Raw genomic sequence first — 19,055 nt, 5'->3', positions numbered from 1 at the left:
GGTGATGGCGATTGTATGTTAATTTATGTGAACAAAATCTGATCCATTCAAATAAGTTCATCATACATACACGGTTACACTATGAACAAGAGTTTTCGAACGGTTGAATTTTGTTGAAAAAAATTGTTGCAGGAGTTGATTACTGGGAATATATATTATATGGGTGCATTCTGAAACTTCTCTAAGGATTTTCTTACCGATTTTAGAATTGTGGGATTTGAAGCTTATTGTTCTTGATGATGGGTCAATGGAGTCAGGCGTTAGTGTTGCTTGCGTTCATCCAATTCTCGGTTATAGCAGCGTTTACAAACAGTTCAGACTGTAAGTTTGGTTCAATTTGATCTATCTTTTTTGTAGTTCAGATATTCATGTTTCTGTTGATATGTTGATAGACTAAAATGTGTTCTTTAGATTTCTTTCTGTACTAGTTGTTAATATATAGTTGGCATCCATGGTTAGGTACTTAATTCTTCAGACCTTAAAAATTATAGGCCAATATCTGTGTTGGGTTTCTTATTCTAACCTTTCCTTCCTAATCAAACACTGTTACTTTTTTTTTTTTTTTTTTGGGCAATCAAACCCTTTATATGATTGCAGAAAAAAACATGGAAATGACAAGAATACATTCGTTTGAGTTGCATTTATAATGTTTAGGAGAACAAAACCACTTATCCACTTGACCATTGACAACAATTTGACCAATTGGAGACGAATTTTCCATTTCTAATTTTGTGTGTTAATCTCAGGATTATAACATCATTAAACATAAAACTTAGGATCTTCAATTTAAATATATACATATATATATATATATATATATATATATATATATGTATATATTTTTTAATAGTTTAGCTAAGCAGGTGCTAAAGTACTTGAGAAGCATTTGAAGGGGCCCTAAAGTTGTTTTTGGCTTTTTAAGGTTAAGGCTAACCTTACAATTCACTATTCATGTTTTATAATCAAGAAATTGAAATACAATTCATTGTTATTTGTCAAGACTCAAAACACTAAAAGCTCTACTTCTTACTGTAATGCTAAACAAATACTCAGCTTTAAAGTTGTTTTCAGCTTTAAGGGAACTTATACTCGTAAGTAAAATCATCAAAAGTTTATCAATTTCTACTAAGTACAAAAATACTTTTAATTAATCACAAACATTTTTTTTTTAATTAAAGTACTTTTTTAATAATACGAAGATACACTCTAGAGTCTATATGAATTTGATTTTTGGAGGGATTGAAATTCATAAGTGCTTTTAAGGGATTAAAGCTCTTGTAAATGAAAGTCCTAAATGTTTGGTGATTTTACTAAAGAGCTTTAAAGGGTCCTTAAAGTTTAAAACAATTTTAAGGTTGAAGTTGAAGTTTTGGAGTTTCAAAAAAAAAAAAAGACTATTTCATAATAATAAAATATTATTCTAATATTGAAAAAAAAAAACTTTTAAAACTCCATGCTATTTCCTACAACAATGTCAAAGTAAACATAAGTAATAAGTGGGTTCTAGGTAGCTCAGCTGGTAAAGTTTCTGATAGTTGAATAAGATATTTGGGATTCAATTTTTGCTTATACCATAAACAGATCGGTATCTTGGTCTAATAATAAAAGAGCTATTATCAAGAGCGGATGACATAAATTGAAACTTTCTAAAAAACAAAAAGAGTAATAATTATCACATGCTTAAGTAATAAATGGGTTCTAGGTAGCTCAGCTGGTAAAGTCTCTGATAGTTGAATAAGATATTTGTGGTTCAATTTCTGCTTATACCATAAACAGATTGGTATCTTGGTCTAATAATAAAAGAGCTATTATCAAGAGCGGATGACATAAATTGAAACTTTCTAAAAAACAAAAAGAGTAATAATTATCACATACTTTTTTTTTAACACTCTATACGCATTACCTTTAAAAAATTGTGTTTTGAAAATAAAATTTTCCCTTTTACCCATTTATAGTTTTATACTTTTATAAACGGAACCAGCAGATGATTGGAAGTGTATAAAATGTTTTCAACATATTGTCATGTAAAAGAAACGGCAGAGTCTAAACCCCAAACGGTGTCTATCTATCCTCCTCCTAAGAAATCTGATTCAATTCAAATGAATTGCCAAGTTTCCCACACAATGAAAACCCTCATTTACGGGAGTGTTCCTTTCTACCACAGTCAATTCCAAGTTCCAACACAACTACTTAATATTTCATAAATTTCCATCTTTAGGTTGATGATTTCTCTAACTCCCACCAAAACCTCTTTCAACTATCCCACGACTCTAGCAAAAACATAGCAAAATTGTGATTCTTTTTTTCACCCATCTTGATTCCAATTGTTGTGAATTTACTAGCTAGAGCTGTGATAAGCTGGACTATGTGAATTGGATTGAAAAATTGTATCATGTGAGGTGTATGGTGACTCCCAAATTGGAGTTTACTAGGTCGAATTAGGTTATTTAAGTGATTATAAGGAGTCCAATTGTAACTCGACTAGTTCTTTTGGAATATAGCAAAGACATGACTAGCGTTCCATTTGCTCGGGTCACGACAAATGGTATCAGCTGTTAAATTTATCATAACAGAATCATTTACAAGAACTCACAAATACAATATGGAAATAAAGCAATAAAACAAAGACATACAAATTAAGTGGCTTGGCAATGAATCGTTAGCAATTCAGAGCTGAATGATTCTGTTCTCTCTTCTGTCCAGTCTCTCGCCTCGTAGATATGAATATCCATAACAAGAACATTTATATTCAGGGTGACTAGGCTTTCTCAGCTAAAAATAGAAAAACGTATTAGTATTTTTTGAGCTTTCCAAAACACAAAACAAATAGAAATACATGCCACACATATGTTTCCACAACTTGGAACTATAATACTTGGTTGGTTGGTCCACAATGACAAAAGGTCAGTTTTTGTAAGGTGCTTTCTATTATTACTTGGATCCTATTATTTTTCATTCTCAATTTTGGTGACTGACTGTTTAGATTTTCATTTCTTTTTCTGATGCAGCTACTGCTTTACTGTCTCTCAAGGCTAACTGGATGAACGTTCCTTCCAATTGGGTGGGTTCTGATCCCTGTGGTGGCCTTTGGGTAGGAATTGAGTGCATCAATTCACGTGTGACCTCCATGTATTTATCAAACGTGAATTTGACGGGTCAGCTATCCGGAGATATCGGGTCATTTTCCGAGTTACAGAATTTGTAGGTGTTCTAAATTCTAATTGCACTTAACCTCTGCTATTGTCATGGGAACCCACTTAGTGCTAATTTTACTTTTAGTCTACAATGCTCATATATCTTAATCTTTAGTGTTCAATATGTTCAATGCATGCTTCCAATTCCAAGGCGTGCTCTTTTATCTTTAAGACTTCAGTCTTAGCAACTAACCATTTCGGGGTTACTATCATAAAAATAGTGAATAAGAATATGGATTTCATTTGCATGTTCAAGTGAATAAAATTCAAGAGCACCATCATTATATGTTGTATTTGGTAGTAGCTGTTCAATTAGTCTATTGTAATTCAATCCTAATTACCAGCTTCTTCATATAGGGATCTATCTTTCAACACGTACATGACAGGAACACTTCCACAAGAAATTGGGAGTTTGAAGAAGCTACAAACCTTGTAAGGAAATACTGATTGGTTTCAGAGAATCTGATAGTGTGATTAGAATTCTTGTAATTAACATTTGGTCATTTTATATGCACACCAGAAACCTGATGGGTTGCGGTTTCACTGGCCCTATTCCAAGCACAATAGGTTCTTTACAGCAGCTAATCTCTATGTAAGGCTTTCTGAGTTTGCAATTCTTTCATTGTTTTTCTGTAATGGCCAATACACGTGAAATTCCTTATGGATGCTTGTGCTTTGAATGAGGCTGATCAATATTTGATTTAGTATCTTTTCTTTTACATTCTTACTTTCTAATAATTTAAGTGCAGATTTTTGTCTGTTCTGAGACACTGATTTCTGGCTCTCTTCATTGCAGATCTTTGAATTCTAATAAATTCATTGGACAAATTCCAAATTCCATTGGCAATCTGTCCAACCTCTATTATTTGGACCTTACTGACAACCAGCTTGATGGACCCATCCCAGTCTCTGATGGGACTAAATCTGGTCTTGATATGCTACTTCAAACGAGGCACTTGTATGTTAAGGCTCATTGTGATTTTGAGCTGATTAAATCCTCTTTGCACTATTGCTTTGTTTTGTCCAATTAATATCCATCTAAGATTCTTTCAAATCTACAGTCATCTTGGAAATAATAAGCTGTCAGGCACAATTCCACCTAAACTTTTCAACCCAAATATGGCTCTCATACATGTGTAAGTTTTGTGAACTGTCTGCTGTCATGAATTTGTGATTATATCTTTTGTGGCTGAAAAAGATCTATACATTGTTTGTCTACATATGGTCTGACTAGTGGAGAAAATGGGTGGCAAGCTTTTGAATTAACCACATATGGGAAATGTATGCAACTAATATAGTCTCTTCCTAATGCCCTTTTTCTCATGGGTATTGCCTCTGCAGTATATTTTGCTCTAATGTAAAATACCGGAATAAATGTCTTTGCCATGGAAATTAAGGAATACAACTTCTCAATTTGGATATCCCAATAATTATATGAGCACTGTCACTTGAGACATTAATTTCTACCTGCTACTGATTTTTTTGGGCAGGCTTTTTGACAGCAATAAGCTAACTGGTAGCATCCCTACCACAATTGGACTAGTGCAGACTTTGCAGATGGTGTAAGAAGCTCCATCATTTAATAGAATTCATAGTTGAGATTATGCTAGCTGTGAACATCTATCAAGTTTTGTGTACTGAATATATTGTTTTGGCTACAGACGCTTTGATCGGAATTCATTAAGTGGGCTACCTTCAAATCTCAATAATCTTACAAATGTTATCGAGCTGTAAGCAAAAAAGATAGATATGCTGATCAAAGCTTTTAAACTTGTTTTTGAGAAGATTTTCACATAACTAAGAGAGGCTTACGGTAATTTGCTTCCAGGTCCTTGTCCAACAACAACCTGAGTGGCCCTATGGCCAACCTTACTGGCATGAACTCCCTCAGCTATTTGTAAGTAGTGATAACTATAGTGACTGAATTCACTGGTGTGGTGGCAAGTAGGCATGGTTAGACTATTATAAAAGATTATCGGTTAAACATTCTTATAATAAAAGATCCAGTTAAATGTTCTTTCTTCTTTAAAACAGATATAAATCATGGTCTCATATCTATTATGATAAATCTAATAGTCTGTGATCAATTCTCATTCTAACTGAAATGTATTTTGTAGGGATATGAGCAACAATAGTTTCACTGTTTCTGATGTTCCTCCTTGGATTGCTTCCTTATCGTTATTGACAACATTGTATGATCCTCCTCCACAGTTCTCTCTGTGTGTGCATGTGAATCCAATGTAAAATTTTGTCAAGCTGCATGTAGGTTTGAAGTGCTCAATATTCATAAACATATTAATCTTGAATGGCAGAATGATGGAAAATACACAACTTCAAGGACAAGTTCCTGTTGACCTATTCAGCCTTCTCGATTTACAGAAAGTGTGAGTATCAGCTTGATCTCAAGTAGCTCCATATTCAGTGTCATTGTCATTGAAAGTTAAGAAAATCCAAACAGAACAAACATGCGTAACCTATTTGAACAAAAAAAAGTCTACACATTATCCTCACAGAATGACAATGATGATTAAAAGGTGGTTGTTCTGGCATGTGTGAACAGGGGACTAAGGAACAACCATTTTAGTGGCACCTTGAATATCAGTACCACAAATAGCAACCAATTGCAACTTATAGATTTGCGGAACAATTCCATAAGTAATGTTGCACAAATTCCCGGAGGAAACATTACGTTATTGTAAGTAGTAATCTTTAATTATCTGGTCATTGCTTCTTCTTTTTTAACTGTGTTGAAGAAGTGCAAGCTGTTTGATTACTTGTTGGAAGTTAACTTGGCAAACAATGTACTCCTTATCTATTATCTTTATTTCTTGTAATTATCTACAACAATTTGCAGACTTGAAGGTAACACAGTATGTGACAAAACAGATCAAGTGACAAAGAGTTACTGCACGGCTTCCACACTAAATTCCTCATATATTACACCACCAAATAACTGTATGCAAATTTCCTGCAATTCGGATCAGGTTGCCAGCCCAAACTGTAAATGTGCGTATCCATACAAGGGCACAATATTCTTCAGAGGTCTTGCTTCCTTTGACTTGGGAAACTCAAGTTACTATGCAGACCTTGCGAAGTCTCTCATGAAAACTCTTCAGTCCTCTGCACTTCCTGTGGATTCAGTTTCTCTAAGTAATCCCACCGTGGATTCATCTGGAAACATTGAACTGAGCCTCGAAGTTTTCCCATCTGGTCAGGAGTGTTTCAATCAAACAGCAATTACAATGGTTGGATTTGCACTTAACAGTCTGTCTTTCAACCCTCCACCAAGTTTTGGACCTTTCTATCTTATAGCCTATACGTATGGGAATTGTGCAGCAGGTAACTCTGAATTTCACGCTGAATTGGAAAGTAATAGTTATTATGTTTTCTCTATGTTATTTAGATGCTATTGCAATTTTATCATGATGCATCCTCTCTCTCTCTCTCTCTCTCTCTCTCTCATTGAGGTACCTACAGCATCAAACAATTCATCAAGCACAAGCAGTGGCATTATAATTGGAGTAGCAGTTGGTGGGTCTGTCCTTTTGTTATTGGTAGTCCTTGCAGTAGTTTATGCTTTCCGCCAAAAGAAACGAGCAGAAAGAGCTAGTGAACAGAACAATCCTTTTGGTAAGATGGGTATAATGTAGACCTAGCACCTTTTAGTTAATCATATGGAATGTATATGGACTTATTATTGCTTTCATGTCACGAAAATGCAGCACATTGGGATCAAAATATGGGAAATGGTAGTGCTCCTCAGTTACAAGCAGCCAAGTGGTTCTCTTTTGAAGAGCTTAAGAAATACTCCAACAATTTTTCAGAAGCAAATATTATTGGATCTGGGGGTTATGGGAAGGTTAATTTTGATAGACTTTAATCATTATTATTTACTATCTTGCAAGACTCATTGGATGCATGTGTAACTTATCAATATAAATAAAATGATTACTCGAAAGTCAAAACGAATTTGAACTTTATTCTTTAAAGAAAATTCTACTTAATGTTAGACTTATGATTAAGTGATTAAATTTACTATTTCCTAACAGCTTAAGCTTTTGGGACAATTTTAACACTAAAAACCTAACTCCTCAGCCTTCTCAGAACATTCATGGATCATCTCCAAGTGATAACCAAATGTCTATTTGTGAACATTTGTACAGGTTTATCAGGGAACTCTTCCCACTTGGCAACTGATTGCCATCAAACGAGCTCAAAGTGATTCTATGCAAGGTGGGCTTGAGTTCAAAACTGAAATTGAACTTCTATCACGGGTCCATCACAAGAATCTTGTCAGCCTTCTGGGGTTTTGTTTTGAGCAAGGTGAACAAATGCTAGTGTATGAGTATATTCCAAATGGTACTCTAATGGGTAGTGTTTTAGGTACTTTTATCAGTTCTTCACATTCTCCACTCGATATAAACTCTGGCAACAATTGAATATCATTGCATACTTTGTAAAGAACCACATGGAAAATTTCCAGTTTATTTATTTTAATATTTTTAACCATTGAGGAATTAATTTGGGCAACATAATAACTTGTATTCAACTATGAAAGCAATGATGAAATTTGTACTAGAATATGAACATATAATCTTTATATAGTTTCAATAGTGTGCCTCCAACCAGAGACATCTGAGACGAATTCTGTGTCTATATTAACATCATTTGATGCTTCTCTGGCCTCATCTTCTTGAAAAAATGAAAGTGACTATTTTAATTACCATGACATAGCTGGCCAGAAATATAAACCTGGTAGAGATTCCTGATATAATTCAGCTGAAAGATTTAACTAGTTGAATTTGGGGGTTCAGTCTCCAAAATCTCCTTTGTGACATGTCCTGTCTACCTTGAAGTCCCATGTTCCAGTTACAAGTGTACATCACTCCCTTAACAACCCAACTTGGAGACAGCTTTGTTAAACATGACATATGTAGTACCTATTAACTTTCCTTCAAAATTTTCTTAAGAACACAATCTTTTGCCTTCTATTTGATAACATGCATATTGTATTTGCAGGGAAGTCAGGAATCAGGTTGGATTGGATGGGCAGACTTAAAGTAACCCTTGGTGCGGCCAGGGGCTTGGTCTATCTGCATGAACACGCAAATCCTCCCATCATACATAGGGACATCAAATCAAACAACATCCTACTGGATGAAAGTTTTAATGCAAAAGTTGCCGATTTTGGTCTCTCCAAGTCTGAGTTTGATGGTGAAAGGAATTCTGTCACCACTCAAGTTAAAGGAACATTGGTCAGTATATAATTCTGTCATGCATGCTGACTGCTAGCCTTCTAGGCATGCCCCTATGCATGCTAGCAAATGCAAGCATTTATGCACCCACACACACTCGCTGGCACTCTTTTTACTGCCAGAACCACCATGTCATTGTTGGGAAAGAGATGTGCAATTTACAGTGCCGACCCAACAGATTTGGAGGCTCAAGGCAATAGCCTCAAATGGGCCTTTTTGTTACCACTTAAATAATATTTAACTAATAAGTATATATCATAATTTTTTTTTTTTAAAAAATCATTATTCTTACTTTTTAATTTTACTATTTTCTTTTTCTTTTTCTTTCTTCAAAAAAATGCTAAAATTATTACAAATTTTGCATAAAAAATTACAAATTGATGTAGTATTAAACATGATGGTGATACTTTAAGAATATAATAAACAAGTATTTGAATGAATAATGTGAGGGATACTATAAATTTTTCAAAATAAGGCTTATAAAGATGTATCATCATTCACCAATCACAAAAAGTAATTCCAATGTGCATTTAATAGGTTGTTGAAGTCTACAGATGCTATTCATTGTCACATCAATTTGTAAAGGTTATATAGTAAATTTATAGTATTTCTAGTATTTTCTTATTGAAAGATAGAATTACTTCTTATAATTGGTAACACACCTATATGTTCATTTTTTTTTGTAAGATTTATGTATTTAAATTTGTATTATCTATAGCATTGTTCAATTTTTTGGGTATTCTTAAAGGTGAAAGAAAAATGTGAAACTAATTATATTTTTAATCTCTCCAATTTTTTTTAACTAATAAACTAATTTTTTGGCCCCACATTTGGGGGCTTTCCTCTAGTATGGGGCCCTAGGCGATGGCCTAAGTGGCCTAGACCTACGGCCAGCCCTAGCTATATATGATCTAAAGTCCCCATAATAGGGGATAGGATCTCCTCCATTTAAATCCTCCAATTCCCTTCATTTTTAAGGTGATTGGTGTGTGTGTGTGTATAATTTTATTCTATTATTTTATCAGTAGTATCTGTGTAGAAAATTTTCAAAACACTGCAACAGATTTTAACATAGAGAAGGGTTTTTTGTTGTTTTTTAAGGGCTACTTGGATCCTGAATATTACATGACCCAACAATTGACTAAGAAGAGTGACGTCTATAGCTTTGGAGTGGTCATGTTGGAGCTAATAACAGCAAGAAAGCCAATACAGCAAGGGAAGCATATTGTGGTAGAAGTAAGGAATGCAATCGATAAGTCAAAGGATTTATACAATCTTCATGAAATTCTTGATCCATTCATTGGTATGGGAAAAAATCTTGAAGGCTTAGAAGAGTTTGTGGATTTAGCAATGAGGTGTGTGGCCGACTCAGGAGACAAAAGGCCTACAATGGATGAGGTTGTTAAAGAAATTGAGAACATTATGAAGCTTTCTGGGATGAACCTCAGTGCTGATTCCGAACCCACTACAGCAAATTATTATGAAGCCAGTAAAAGCAGTTCTCATCACCCTTCTAGCAATGATGTATTTGGTTATAGTGGGTCCTTCCCTCCTTCTTCGATAGAGCCTATGTCAATATGATTTTACAATTCAGAATGCTGAACTTGGAAACAAAAAGTTTTTTCCCTGTACCACACTTTGGGTAGAACATGCAATTTGTCTTGACACCTCTGATACTTATATCGTCAGTCAAAAAGCTGGAACAGTTTCTGAAATGAATTCCCTTTTTTGGTCTGTGATTACAATCTTTTGCTTTTGAATACATGACAAAGAGTGTGTCAGTGAGAAAGTTAGAAATTGAAATTATTGTTTCAGAAATTCGAGACCAAGCTGGTCAATACTATTACTATAATAATCTATCAAAATTGTATGCGAAGTATATCCGCTTGCGGTACTTTAGCAAACAGATTTAAGTGTCCTATTTGTTTATTTCAGTCTAAATCATGTGCTGTGCATTTTTGGCTTTGCTGATGATTGCTGAATGTAAAAGTTGTGAGTGACTTGAGTTGAAGTTGTTAAGCAAAAGAGTCTGTAATGGCTATGATGAACTACACTGTCTAAGGCCTAAAGCAGTGCATGGGTTATTTATTGTCCAATGTTGATTATCTATAAGTAGCCATTTATCACAAGATTTGATTTTTATGCGATCCAAGTTATGAGGCTGTTGGATTAGATTCTGCATGTGAGAATGAGAAAAACAGTCGTTTAAAATGAAAGAACCAAGGAATTTACAATGGCTTGTAAAACTTTAAATTTTTTCACTAGTTTGACATGAAATTGGCTGGAAAATGAAATAAAATGAAATGTATTTGAGTTCCATTGATTGTGTATTTGGTTCATTTTCCAGCCCATTTTTCTTTGTTCGGGTGGGCTTGGATCGAAAGAAAATGACAGACTTTTGGGGTTTTTTTATAATAAAAAATTCGTTTCTTTTTGGCCTAAAAAATATCGGTTCAATTTTTTGTTTTTGTTGTTTTTTGAATTTCGGATGTGGTCTTTTCTATTTATTAAATGATGAGGTGACCTTTTTTTAATGTTAGTTATATTTTTTTTTAAGGATTTTACTAACGTGTGCCCTTATGGCACACAATAGTATACTATTTTTAGAAAAAATTTTATCGGGAATTGAAAATTTTTTTACAATTTTTTCAATTCTTGATAAAATATTTCTAAAAACAGATTTGTTAATGTATGTAAGGGCATACATTAACTGGACCCTTTTTTAATATTATTTTATAAGCCGCGTTGGCTTCCAGAATGTCATCGGGGCCAAATTTGCCATATAACACTCATTTTCAAACATATTCATTAGTTAGCATCGTTTCCAAACTTATTAGCAAACTAACATATCGAGTTTCTTAGACTCGAATTTATTGTAGCAACTCGAGTCTTGAAAACTCGAATTCCATGTTCTAGCAAATGGAACTCATGTATTAAAGGCTCAAGTTCCTCAAAACAAAACCAAAAGAACAAAATTCACAAACACCTTCTGCTTCTCACGCTCACAACTTCAAGTCTCACTCTCACCTTCAATTTCTCACATGTCTGTATAGCATCCTTCTTGGTCTCACCTTCAAATCCATCACGGGTTTTCACTAGCAAGACCAAACCCAAACCCAACAAATGCGCTGATCGGAACCTGCAAAACCAAACCTAACAAACAAGCCAATTGAAACTTGGAAAACCAAACCCAACAAACGCACCATCATCTCATCCCGCTCTCGATCGCCGCTTGGGTTTGCTGCCTCGGTTCAGTCCAAGCCGCTGCCTAGAGCTTGGGTTTGTTGCTTCGTGTTACTATGTTGATCTCATTGGGTTTGTTGCTTTGTGATTCTGTTTTTGATCTCTCTAGGCGTTGTGGTTTTTTTTTTTTTTTTTTGTTTCTTTAGGGAACTCGAGTCTAAGAAACTCGAGATGTTAATTTACTAATTAGTTTGAAAACAACGCTAACTAATGAATATGTTTGAAAATGGGTGTTATATGCCAAATCTGGTCATGTCAACCGTACAAACCATTAGCTATTTTTTGTTAGTGAATTGACGGTAGAAACCAAATTAACTACAAAATGAAATAATAAGAACTAAATTGACTGTTACAAAAATATAGAGACCAAATTGGCTAAAAAATGAAAGAAAATAAAATGTATTTGAGTTCCATTGATTGTTTATTTGGTTCAATTTCCAGCCAATATTTCTTTGTTTGATTGTGTTTGCATCAGTTCAATTTTTTGTTTTCGTTGTTTTTCATTTTCATATGTGGCCTTTTTAAGTTTTAATATCATTTGCTAACCATGCAAATCGTTAGCTACATCAGTGTTTTTTTGTTAGTAAGTTGATGATAAGAATTAAGAACCATATTAACTACAAAATAAAAATAATAATGACTACATTAACCGTTACCAAAACGACTTTAACCCAAAAAGTAAAATATAAGTAACAAAATATTATTTGGATTATATATAAAAATAAAAATTACACGGTAGTTCCTATGTTCCCTAAAAAAAGAAAAAGAAAAAAAAAAAGGCGCGGTTTGTTTGCTTTTCTCTGCACAGCTGAGCTGAGCTAGGGTTGAAAAGCTTTTGCTGAAATTTCCATGGCTTGGTGGGAAGGTGTTGATGAAACTCGTCTTCTTATTGCTCCTGGTAATTACCACTGCATTCCCTTTCATTTTCTTCTTCTTCTTCTTCTATGTCTCTCTCACTCTGGTCTGTCGTCTGTGGGTGGGGACTGATTCGCATTTGTGTTTACTACTTTTATGTTTTGCTTTTAAGAGATCTCTTTAGTTTATTATGTATTTCATTTATGAAGTGCTCACAGCATCATAGTCAATAATGCAGTCATAACAATCGAAGGGTGATTTTTTGTGATTCTATATTTTTGCTAAGGACTGATGTTTTATGCTGTAAAAATTTTAGTCCCAGGGGAAACAGGAAATGGTATTGGACAAATGCTATCACTTCGCCATCCGAAATCAGGTATGTCTCCCTATTTGTATTAGGTATTGTTGATATGCTTTATGAGTTTTGTTTTGTTTTGTCTTTTAAAACTTTATCTTCTCGCCCCCAGTAACTGGTTCTGGCGGGTGGGGTTAGTTGCCCCCGTAGGAGTTTGATTAACAGCGATGTTATACAGTATGCTCTGCGACTTGCAACTAATCTGAGCGAAGTTCCCCTTATCTTGAATTTTAATATATATATTTTGTTTTTTAAAGAATTCTTGAATTGAAGATTTCGTTGTGTAACATCATCCTTGAGGAGTTGGAGATTGTTGGGGGGAAAGACGAGATAAATAGACTAACACTCTGTTTGGTTAGGTCATTTCTACAGTGACATTTTCCAATTAAATGTATTCAGAAGTAGTTAACATTTCTCATTTATAAGCTAAGATGTTCAAACTTTTAAATCTTTTCACTGATTTGACAGGAAACGCAGCTTGCTATCTCCTAGTCAATGGGCTGCTTCAAGAACTTCACTGGTTTAAGCAATCCTATGGATCTTGGTTTGTGGGGGATTATGTTTGTGAAGGTAGATGCTAGATTTGCATGAGTACAGTTCTAAATATGCTTGAAGGAAATTTTAATTTGGAGTGGATATATATTTATATATATATCACCAGCAAGTACATGTTGTGAGAAATAATTGCAACCTACCATTATATTTCATTTCTCTGTTGTTACACTTCATCATTTACATTAAATAAATTATTTTGCTTTCTTTCTCTTTTTTGTGCTAGTTCTGTTATCATTATCGAGTTCTTTAATGTGGTTCATGAGCCATTGTAGTGGATTTTTCTGTTTTGTCCTGGATCACCTTGAAATTTATGATGATTCTATTTGATTTTGAATTCTATTTTTTTTTTTTCTTTCCAGCAATTCTAACCATATGTAGCTCTTTTTTTCCAATACAGATGGCAGCCTTTATACCGCAACTCCAGTTGATCCTGTTTTTATTTTTCTGCCCATTTTTGAGGAAGCTAGAATGAAGGTACAATTAAAATTTATAATGTTTTAGATCAAAGACAAAAATCCTGTTCTGATTTTTCCCATTTTAATTATTCCAAAATTTTCTATTTACTTTCAATCATGATATACCATTTAGATTATGTCTTTGATACCTCACTGCTTTAACTATTTATACTCCCTGTTTCCTAGAGAAAGATCCCGTCCTTAGACTTGTTCCTAGCTTAAATCTATATGTGTTTATTTTTTCCTAGTTCTGATTTGTCACAGTTTAATATCTTCTAGGTTTTGTATTGGCTATTGAATGCCAACTGTTTTGTTTTAATTAGTCAGGTTTCTTTTAACCTTACTGAAAGCGATATTCCTTTGAAATCAATGCAGAAGGGAGATGATCCAGGGAAGTTCAGGCAATTGGATGAGATAGTTTTCATTAGCGGCTATCCTGGATATCAACATTTATTATCTATTGCAGAGAATTCTATGCAAGTACTTTGTGATGTCAAAGGTGGCCTGCTACATGCACTATTTTATTTTTTTCATAAGTAACTTTTCTAAATGCAAATTGTAGTTAGAGGCTTGCTAGAATACATTGCTTAAAATGTTTCTTTTCTTGTATTTTTTTTTGGGGGGGTGTGGGGGGTTATGTGCTGATACAAGATTACAGAAATAAGGAGTTCCCAATCTGACAGTATATGTCTTTTGTAGTTGTGCCTTGAATTTAGGTGGTTGGGACCAGACTTAAATTACCACAGTTTTGACATGCAATCAATTGACAAATCGAAACCTGACCATGCTATCTGTTCCTGGAATGAGACAAAATATCTGTCCTGAGTGGTGAGATTTAAATAATATTGAACATTGTGAATCTTTAGAACCTTGGTCCCACCCCCAAGATGTTCATCTCATCTACAGCTTTCATTTATCAGTTGTAACTTATAATCTGCTGTCCTGATACCATCTAATGTCTGATAAACTCCTATATTACTGTATTTCAATACAAATTTTTTAGTAATGCTTTGAGTGAATAAACACTATTTCATATTTTTGTCTACTGGATATAGTTTGAATAATGCTTCTCTCCCTCTCTGTGTATGTGCAGAAATTGGATCATCAAAATTTTTTAGGCTTGATGACTCAAAGGTTCTAGCTTGGTTATACCACAAGGTCCGTCTTCATCTTCTTAAACTAAATTTTGGTCTATGAGGATGTGCCAAACTGGAAGAGCCAACCTTCTGTTTATTTTTTTATAAGCATTTGGGTAAGAGACCTCATTAACACTAATCTAACATCCAAATGTCTTAGATCAATAAATCTGACCTTTCTGTCAACCTTACACACTGTATGATCATATCTGCATCAGGGCCCTACATGTTGCATGATGATGCATTAAATTTTGAATAATACTTTTCACAAATATATGAGGATCCAAAGAGGGACACTAAAAGGAAGCCTAGACACCCATAATTTAGCTTTTGTGACCAATCTTGGTTCCTTTTAGCTGTTTTTTTTTTAATATGGTGATACTTATAAGGATTTTTTGGTAATGTTATATGTATTTTGTAATTGCAGGTATGTGAGCTAAAAAAGACTCTTTCTGTATTGGACAAAAACTATGCTGCACGGCAAGAGAAAGACACATGTATAATTATAGTAAAAAAGTTGCATTATTCTTATCATGAATTTGCTATCTATTATTATATAGGACTTATAGAGATGAACAGAATGATGAATCTGTGTTATGCTTGATATGATAAAACTTTGTAGCATTGAAAACTGCGGGCATGGTAGCATTCATGAACACTAACTCTGCCTGTAGAACTCAATGTTATCCCACTATAGAAAAACTATTTTCATCAAAGTTATAGGCCTGTAGTTTGGAAGTCAAAAGGAAAATGTGTTATAAAAGAAGGCAGTAGGACCAATCTACTTAACCATTAGGGATGCTTTGGGTTACCCATGGCAGAGTTCTTTACAATTAAATAATGAATTAATTATTAATAAACTTTTCACGATGCTTTAGAAATCACAATTAACACCGTATGAATGGCCTTGTATTTTAGGCTTTTTAGCAAGAAAAAAAGAAAACTTACATGGTACAAGGACATGTGGTGTTGATCACAAAATAAATTCTAGGACTGAATTCCCTGTAGTCCTTGCAGGGAACTGGATCTATGTTGTTCAGATGACTACCATAAACATGAGTTAGAATATCTTCATAGCTCATGAGTAATGAAGACAATCCATAAATTTTAGTATTGGGAAGTGCATGAGATGCAGGAAACGAATACACACTCACCTGACACCTGCAAATACAAGACTTATTTATTTATTTATTTATTGTGCTGAATAAAAGACTTGGTTAGTTGGATCTCAGTAGAACCGACTGAGTTGGAAGTGCTTTTGCATTAGTGATTGGTCCAAATGTAGTCCTGTCTTCTGTGTGAGTCATCACCTGTGTTACTGATGTTTCCAAAAACTTTTATAATGTTCTTAAATCCTTCTATATATAAAAGGTTGAAGAGTGATGGCATCGGTTGAACTAATGTCAATTAGTTAATTTTCTTTTCATACCACATAATCTGTTTGTCAAACAAACCATAAGAGTATTATAACTGGTTATTTAACATTGCCCGTACTAGAAAAATGGGGAGGGAGTTCTTGCTTTGGTTTGGCATGAAATTACAGTTTCTCTTCATTAATTCCCTTGTTACTAGTGCAGTAGCTGATGCAGTTTCAATCTTGGGGGAGTACATGAAGGATGAGCCTTGGCTGAAACTTCTGTGTAACCATCTAAAGTATGTTCTCCCTAACTTTTACTCTTTGACGCATTGACGCACTATTTCATCTAATCTTGTTTTTGTATGAATTTAGGAAGTATTGCAATCACACGACTTTTTATGATTAGAATGTATTCTTTAAAGATGCTTTAACCAAGTCTTGTTTACCGAATGTGTTTGCAGGTTAGATTTAGCAGAGGCAAATAGAAAAGCATCAGATGTTGAAATCCTTTCTGCTGTTACAGAAAGTAACCCAGGGTCTCAGAGTGTCTTACCGGTATGAACTTTCAGAGTTAAAGCCACTTTGCTTTGTAAATCAATTTCAAGTTGTGATATGTCTGCTTCCCTGCTGGTCATATGTGGATTGTTATAAAATCTTGGTGCTGTTATAGTCGTTAATGTTGTGTTAGACCTTGGCTCAAGTCTTCACATAGGTTGTGGGTATAGGTGGAGTAGAGAGCTACCCCTATTGTGTAGCCCAGCCACTCCCAAAAAACCCCCGGAAATTTTTTTTAAAAATTGAAGTTTCTGTGGGAAGGATATTTGAATATTTTTCCAATGCTTTTAAACCATTCATTTTGGGCCATTTTCTATTTTAACCCATGACATTTGATCTGTTTTAACTTTGGACGTACATAGCCCTTAACTAAATTTGTCTGCAAATATGTTCCACAAATGGCTATACAGGCTTTTGCTGTTAAATAATTTTACATTGTAAATACTCTTTTTACGGCACTATTTATCAGGGAAAAGGGAGCGACACAAAGAATACAAGAACTGGAAAGCAAGCTAAAAAGGTGAAAGTGGAGACAGAATCAAAGAACATCAAAGAAATGTTTTCCAGGGCGACAAGAAGGAGAAACTGAACCCCTGTAAGCAAAACACAGGAGATGTTGGTCCTGAAATTCCTGCATTATGGTCAAACTGTCCAAACTCTTTTTCATGCTTGGTGCATTGGCATTGACTTCCATGCTACTTTGTAGTTTAATCAGTAGGCTGTATTTTTGGTGAATATTTTTTATCATGTCTAGATCAATATCTACTGGTACATTGTAAGATTGCTCAATTTAACTTTGTGACTAGTGAGACCTGATTTTGGCATATTCAAAATTGAAGAAATGGTTAACTTAAGGTAAAGCACTGAGTCACTCAAAATTTACTGTTTGGTTTAGGATCTTTAAGTGTATTTAGATAAATGGGGAGGAGAGGGAAGGGAATGAAAGTATTGACCTTGTTTGGATATAGTTTGAAGAATTAATTTGTCCTAAGGAATTGTAATAATGGGGGAAATTGTAAATTCTGTAGATAAAAAATTGAGTCCTTAACTTTCAAAGCTATGCTAGCAAAGATGGCAGTCCACTGACTGTCATTTTGGATTTGGACACTACCTGTGGAGTTGTTTCTTCTTTTGTTATATGACCTTTCTAGTCTTGATTATATCAGACTATGTACTGATCCGGCCTCTATGGCGGTGTAGCTTTGTTTAAAAAGAAAAAATCAACCGCATGATTGCGTCAACTCATGATCTCAACGTGTACTGCGGGTGTCAGGTTTTGAGTCTTTTGACGTGTGGAAGTGGTTAATTGAGAATTTTCCGTGTTCAATACTTCAATCTTTATACATCTCAAGTAGAAGTTAAGTAAACTCATAAGTCAACGACTCAACATGATGAAATTATTACAATTTAAAACCAAATTGTAACCGTGGATTCAATAGTTGTTTCCAAAATTTATAACTAATTCATTTTTATTAAAATAGTAGATGGAACTTATAAGTGTTAGTTTAAAACTTTTTTTAAAATAATGTGATTATTTTCTAATTATGTAAGTTTTTTTAAAGGAAAAATAATGCATTTTACATCTATATTTATATCTATATTATATACTATATAATAAAATTAGGCTTAGACGCCGTGATTGCGCCAAGTGGCTTTACTAGATTGCAGAAATTTTGTTAGATTTAATATATATATATATATAGAGAAATGATATGTTCACAACATTTTTACAACATTTTTACAACAAATCCTAAGTGGCAGGATGTTACTCGTATAGTCATTATCTTCTTTTCCTATAATTTCTAAGTTTTTATTTGATTACAAACCAAATTTTTTGTCTAATCTTTTCATTTAAAATATTAAAATAGAGAGAGAGAGAGAGAGAGAGAATGTGGTAATTGACATTCAAGTGATGTGAGTAATTGCAATGTTATTGCAGTACAGGTCAAGCTCAAGCAAAAGCTAACGTGTGGAGCTAAATCCAATCCATCTTATACCAAAACTTGAAAGGCCAAAAAAAATCAAACTTCAAAACTACTGGAAGTATTGTCTAAGTGTTTTAAATCATACATAGTACACACAAACACACTTTTTT

The 19,055-nt window shown here is 34.0% G+C and overlaps 2 protein-coding genes across 4 annotated transcripts; both read left to right on the top strand.

Annotated features, from left to right (window-relative positions):
- On the top strand, positions 1-10,186 carry LOC142611853 (leucine-rich repeat receptor protein kinase HPCA1-like). Its single transcript, XM_075783993.1, has 18 exons — positions 1-321; positions 3,009-3,201; positions 3,552-3,626; positions 3,715-3,786; positions 3,991-4,152; positions 4,256-4,330; positions 4,685-4,756; positions 4,856-4,924; positions 5,023-5,091; positions 5,312-5,386; positions 5,507-5,578; positions 5,755-5,889; positions 6,049-6,533; positions 6,672-6,824; positions 6,917-7,053; positions 7,358-7,577; positions 8,214-8,449; positions 9,551-10,186. The coding sequence occupies exons 1-18, from the start codon at positions 237-239 to the stop codon at positions 10,028-10,030; spliced, it is 2,865 nt and encodes a 954-aa protein (XP_075640108.1). The 5' UTR covers positions 1-236; the 3' UTR covers positions 10,031-10,186.
- A 2,250-nt stretch (positions 10,187-12,436) lies between these two features.
- LOC142612705 (uncharacterized) lies at positions 12,437-17,815 on the top strand. 3 transcript variants are annotated; one of them, XM_075784845.1, is made up of 10 exons: positions 12,437-12,590; positions 12,864-12,923; positions 13,371-13,472; positions 13,855-13,931; positions 14,288-14,411; positions 15,006-15,070; positions 15,476-15,545; positions 16,626-16,701; positions 16,867-16,960; positions 17,430-17,815. In XM_075784845.1, exons 1-10 carry the CDS (start codon positions 12,542-12,544, stop codon positions 17,547-17,549), a joined length of 837 nt encoding a protein of 278 aa, XP_075640960.1. In that variant the 5' UTR covers positions 12,437-12,541; the 3' UTR covers positions 17,550-17,815. The 3 variants fall into 3 exon arrangements, 2 of the variants coding, with proteins under 2 accessions (XP_075640960.1, XP_075640961.1); XR_012840173.1 differs by lacking the exons at positions 15,476-15,545; positions 17,430-17,815 and having other exon boundaries at positions 12,443-12,590; positions 16,867-16,889; XM_075784846.1 differs by lacking the exons at positions 16,867-16,960; positions 17,430-17,815 and having other exon boundaries at positions 12,443-12,590; positions 16,621-16,701.
- Positions 17,816-19,055: the final 1,240 nt, after the last annotated feature.

This window comes from Castanea sativa, chromosome 10 (assembly GCF_040712315.1).
Source record: "Castanea sativa cultivar Marrone di Chiusa Pesio chromosome 10, ASM4071231v1".
In the NCBI taxonomy this organism is placed as follows: domain Eukaryota; kingdom Viridiplantae; phylum Streptophyta; class Magnoliopsida; order Fagales; family Fagaceae; genus Castanea; species Castanea sativa.
This window is presented reverse-complemented; position numbering and strand designations above follow the sequence as displayed.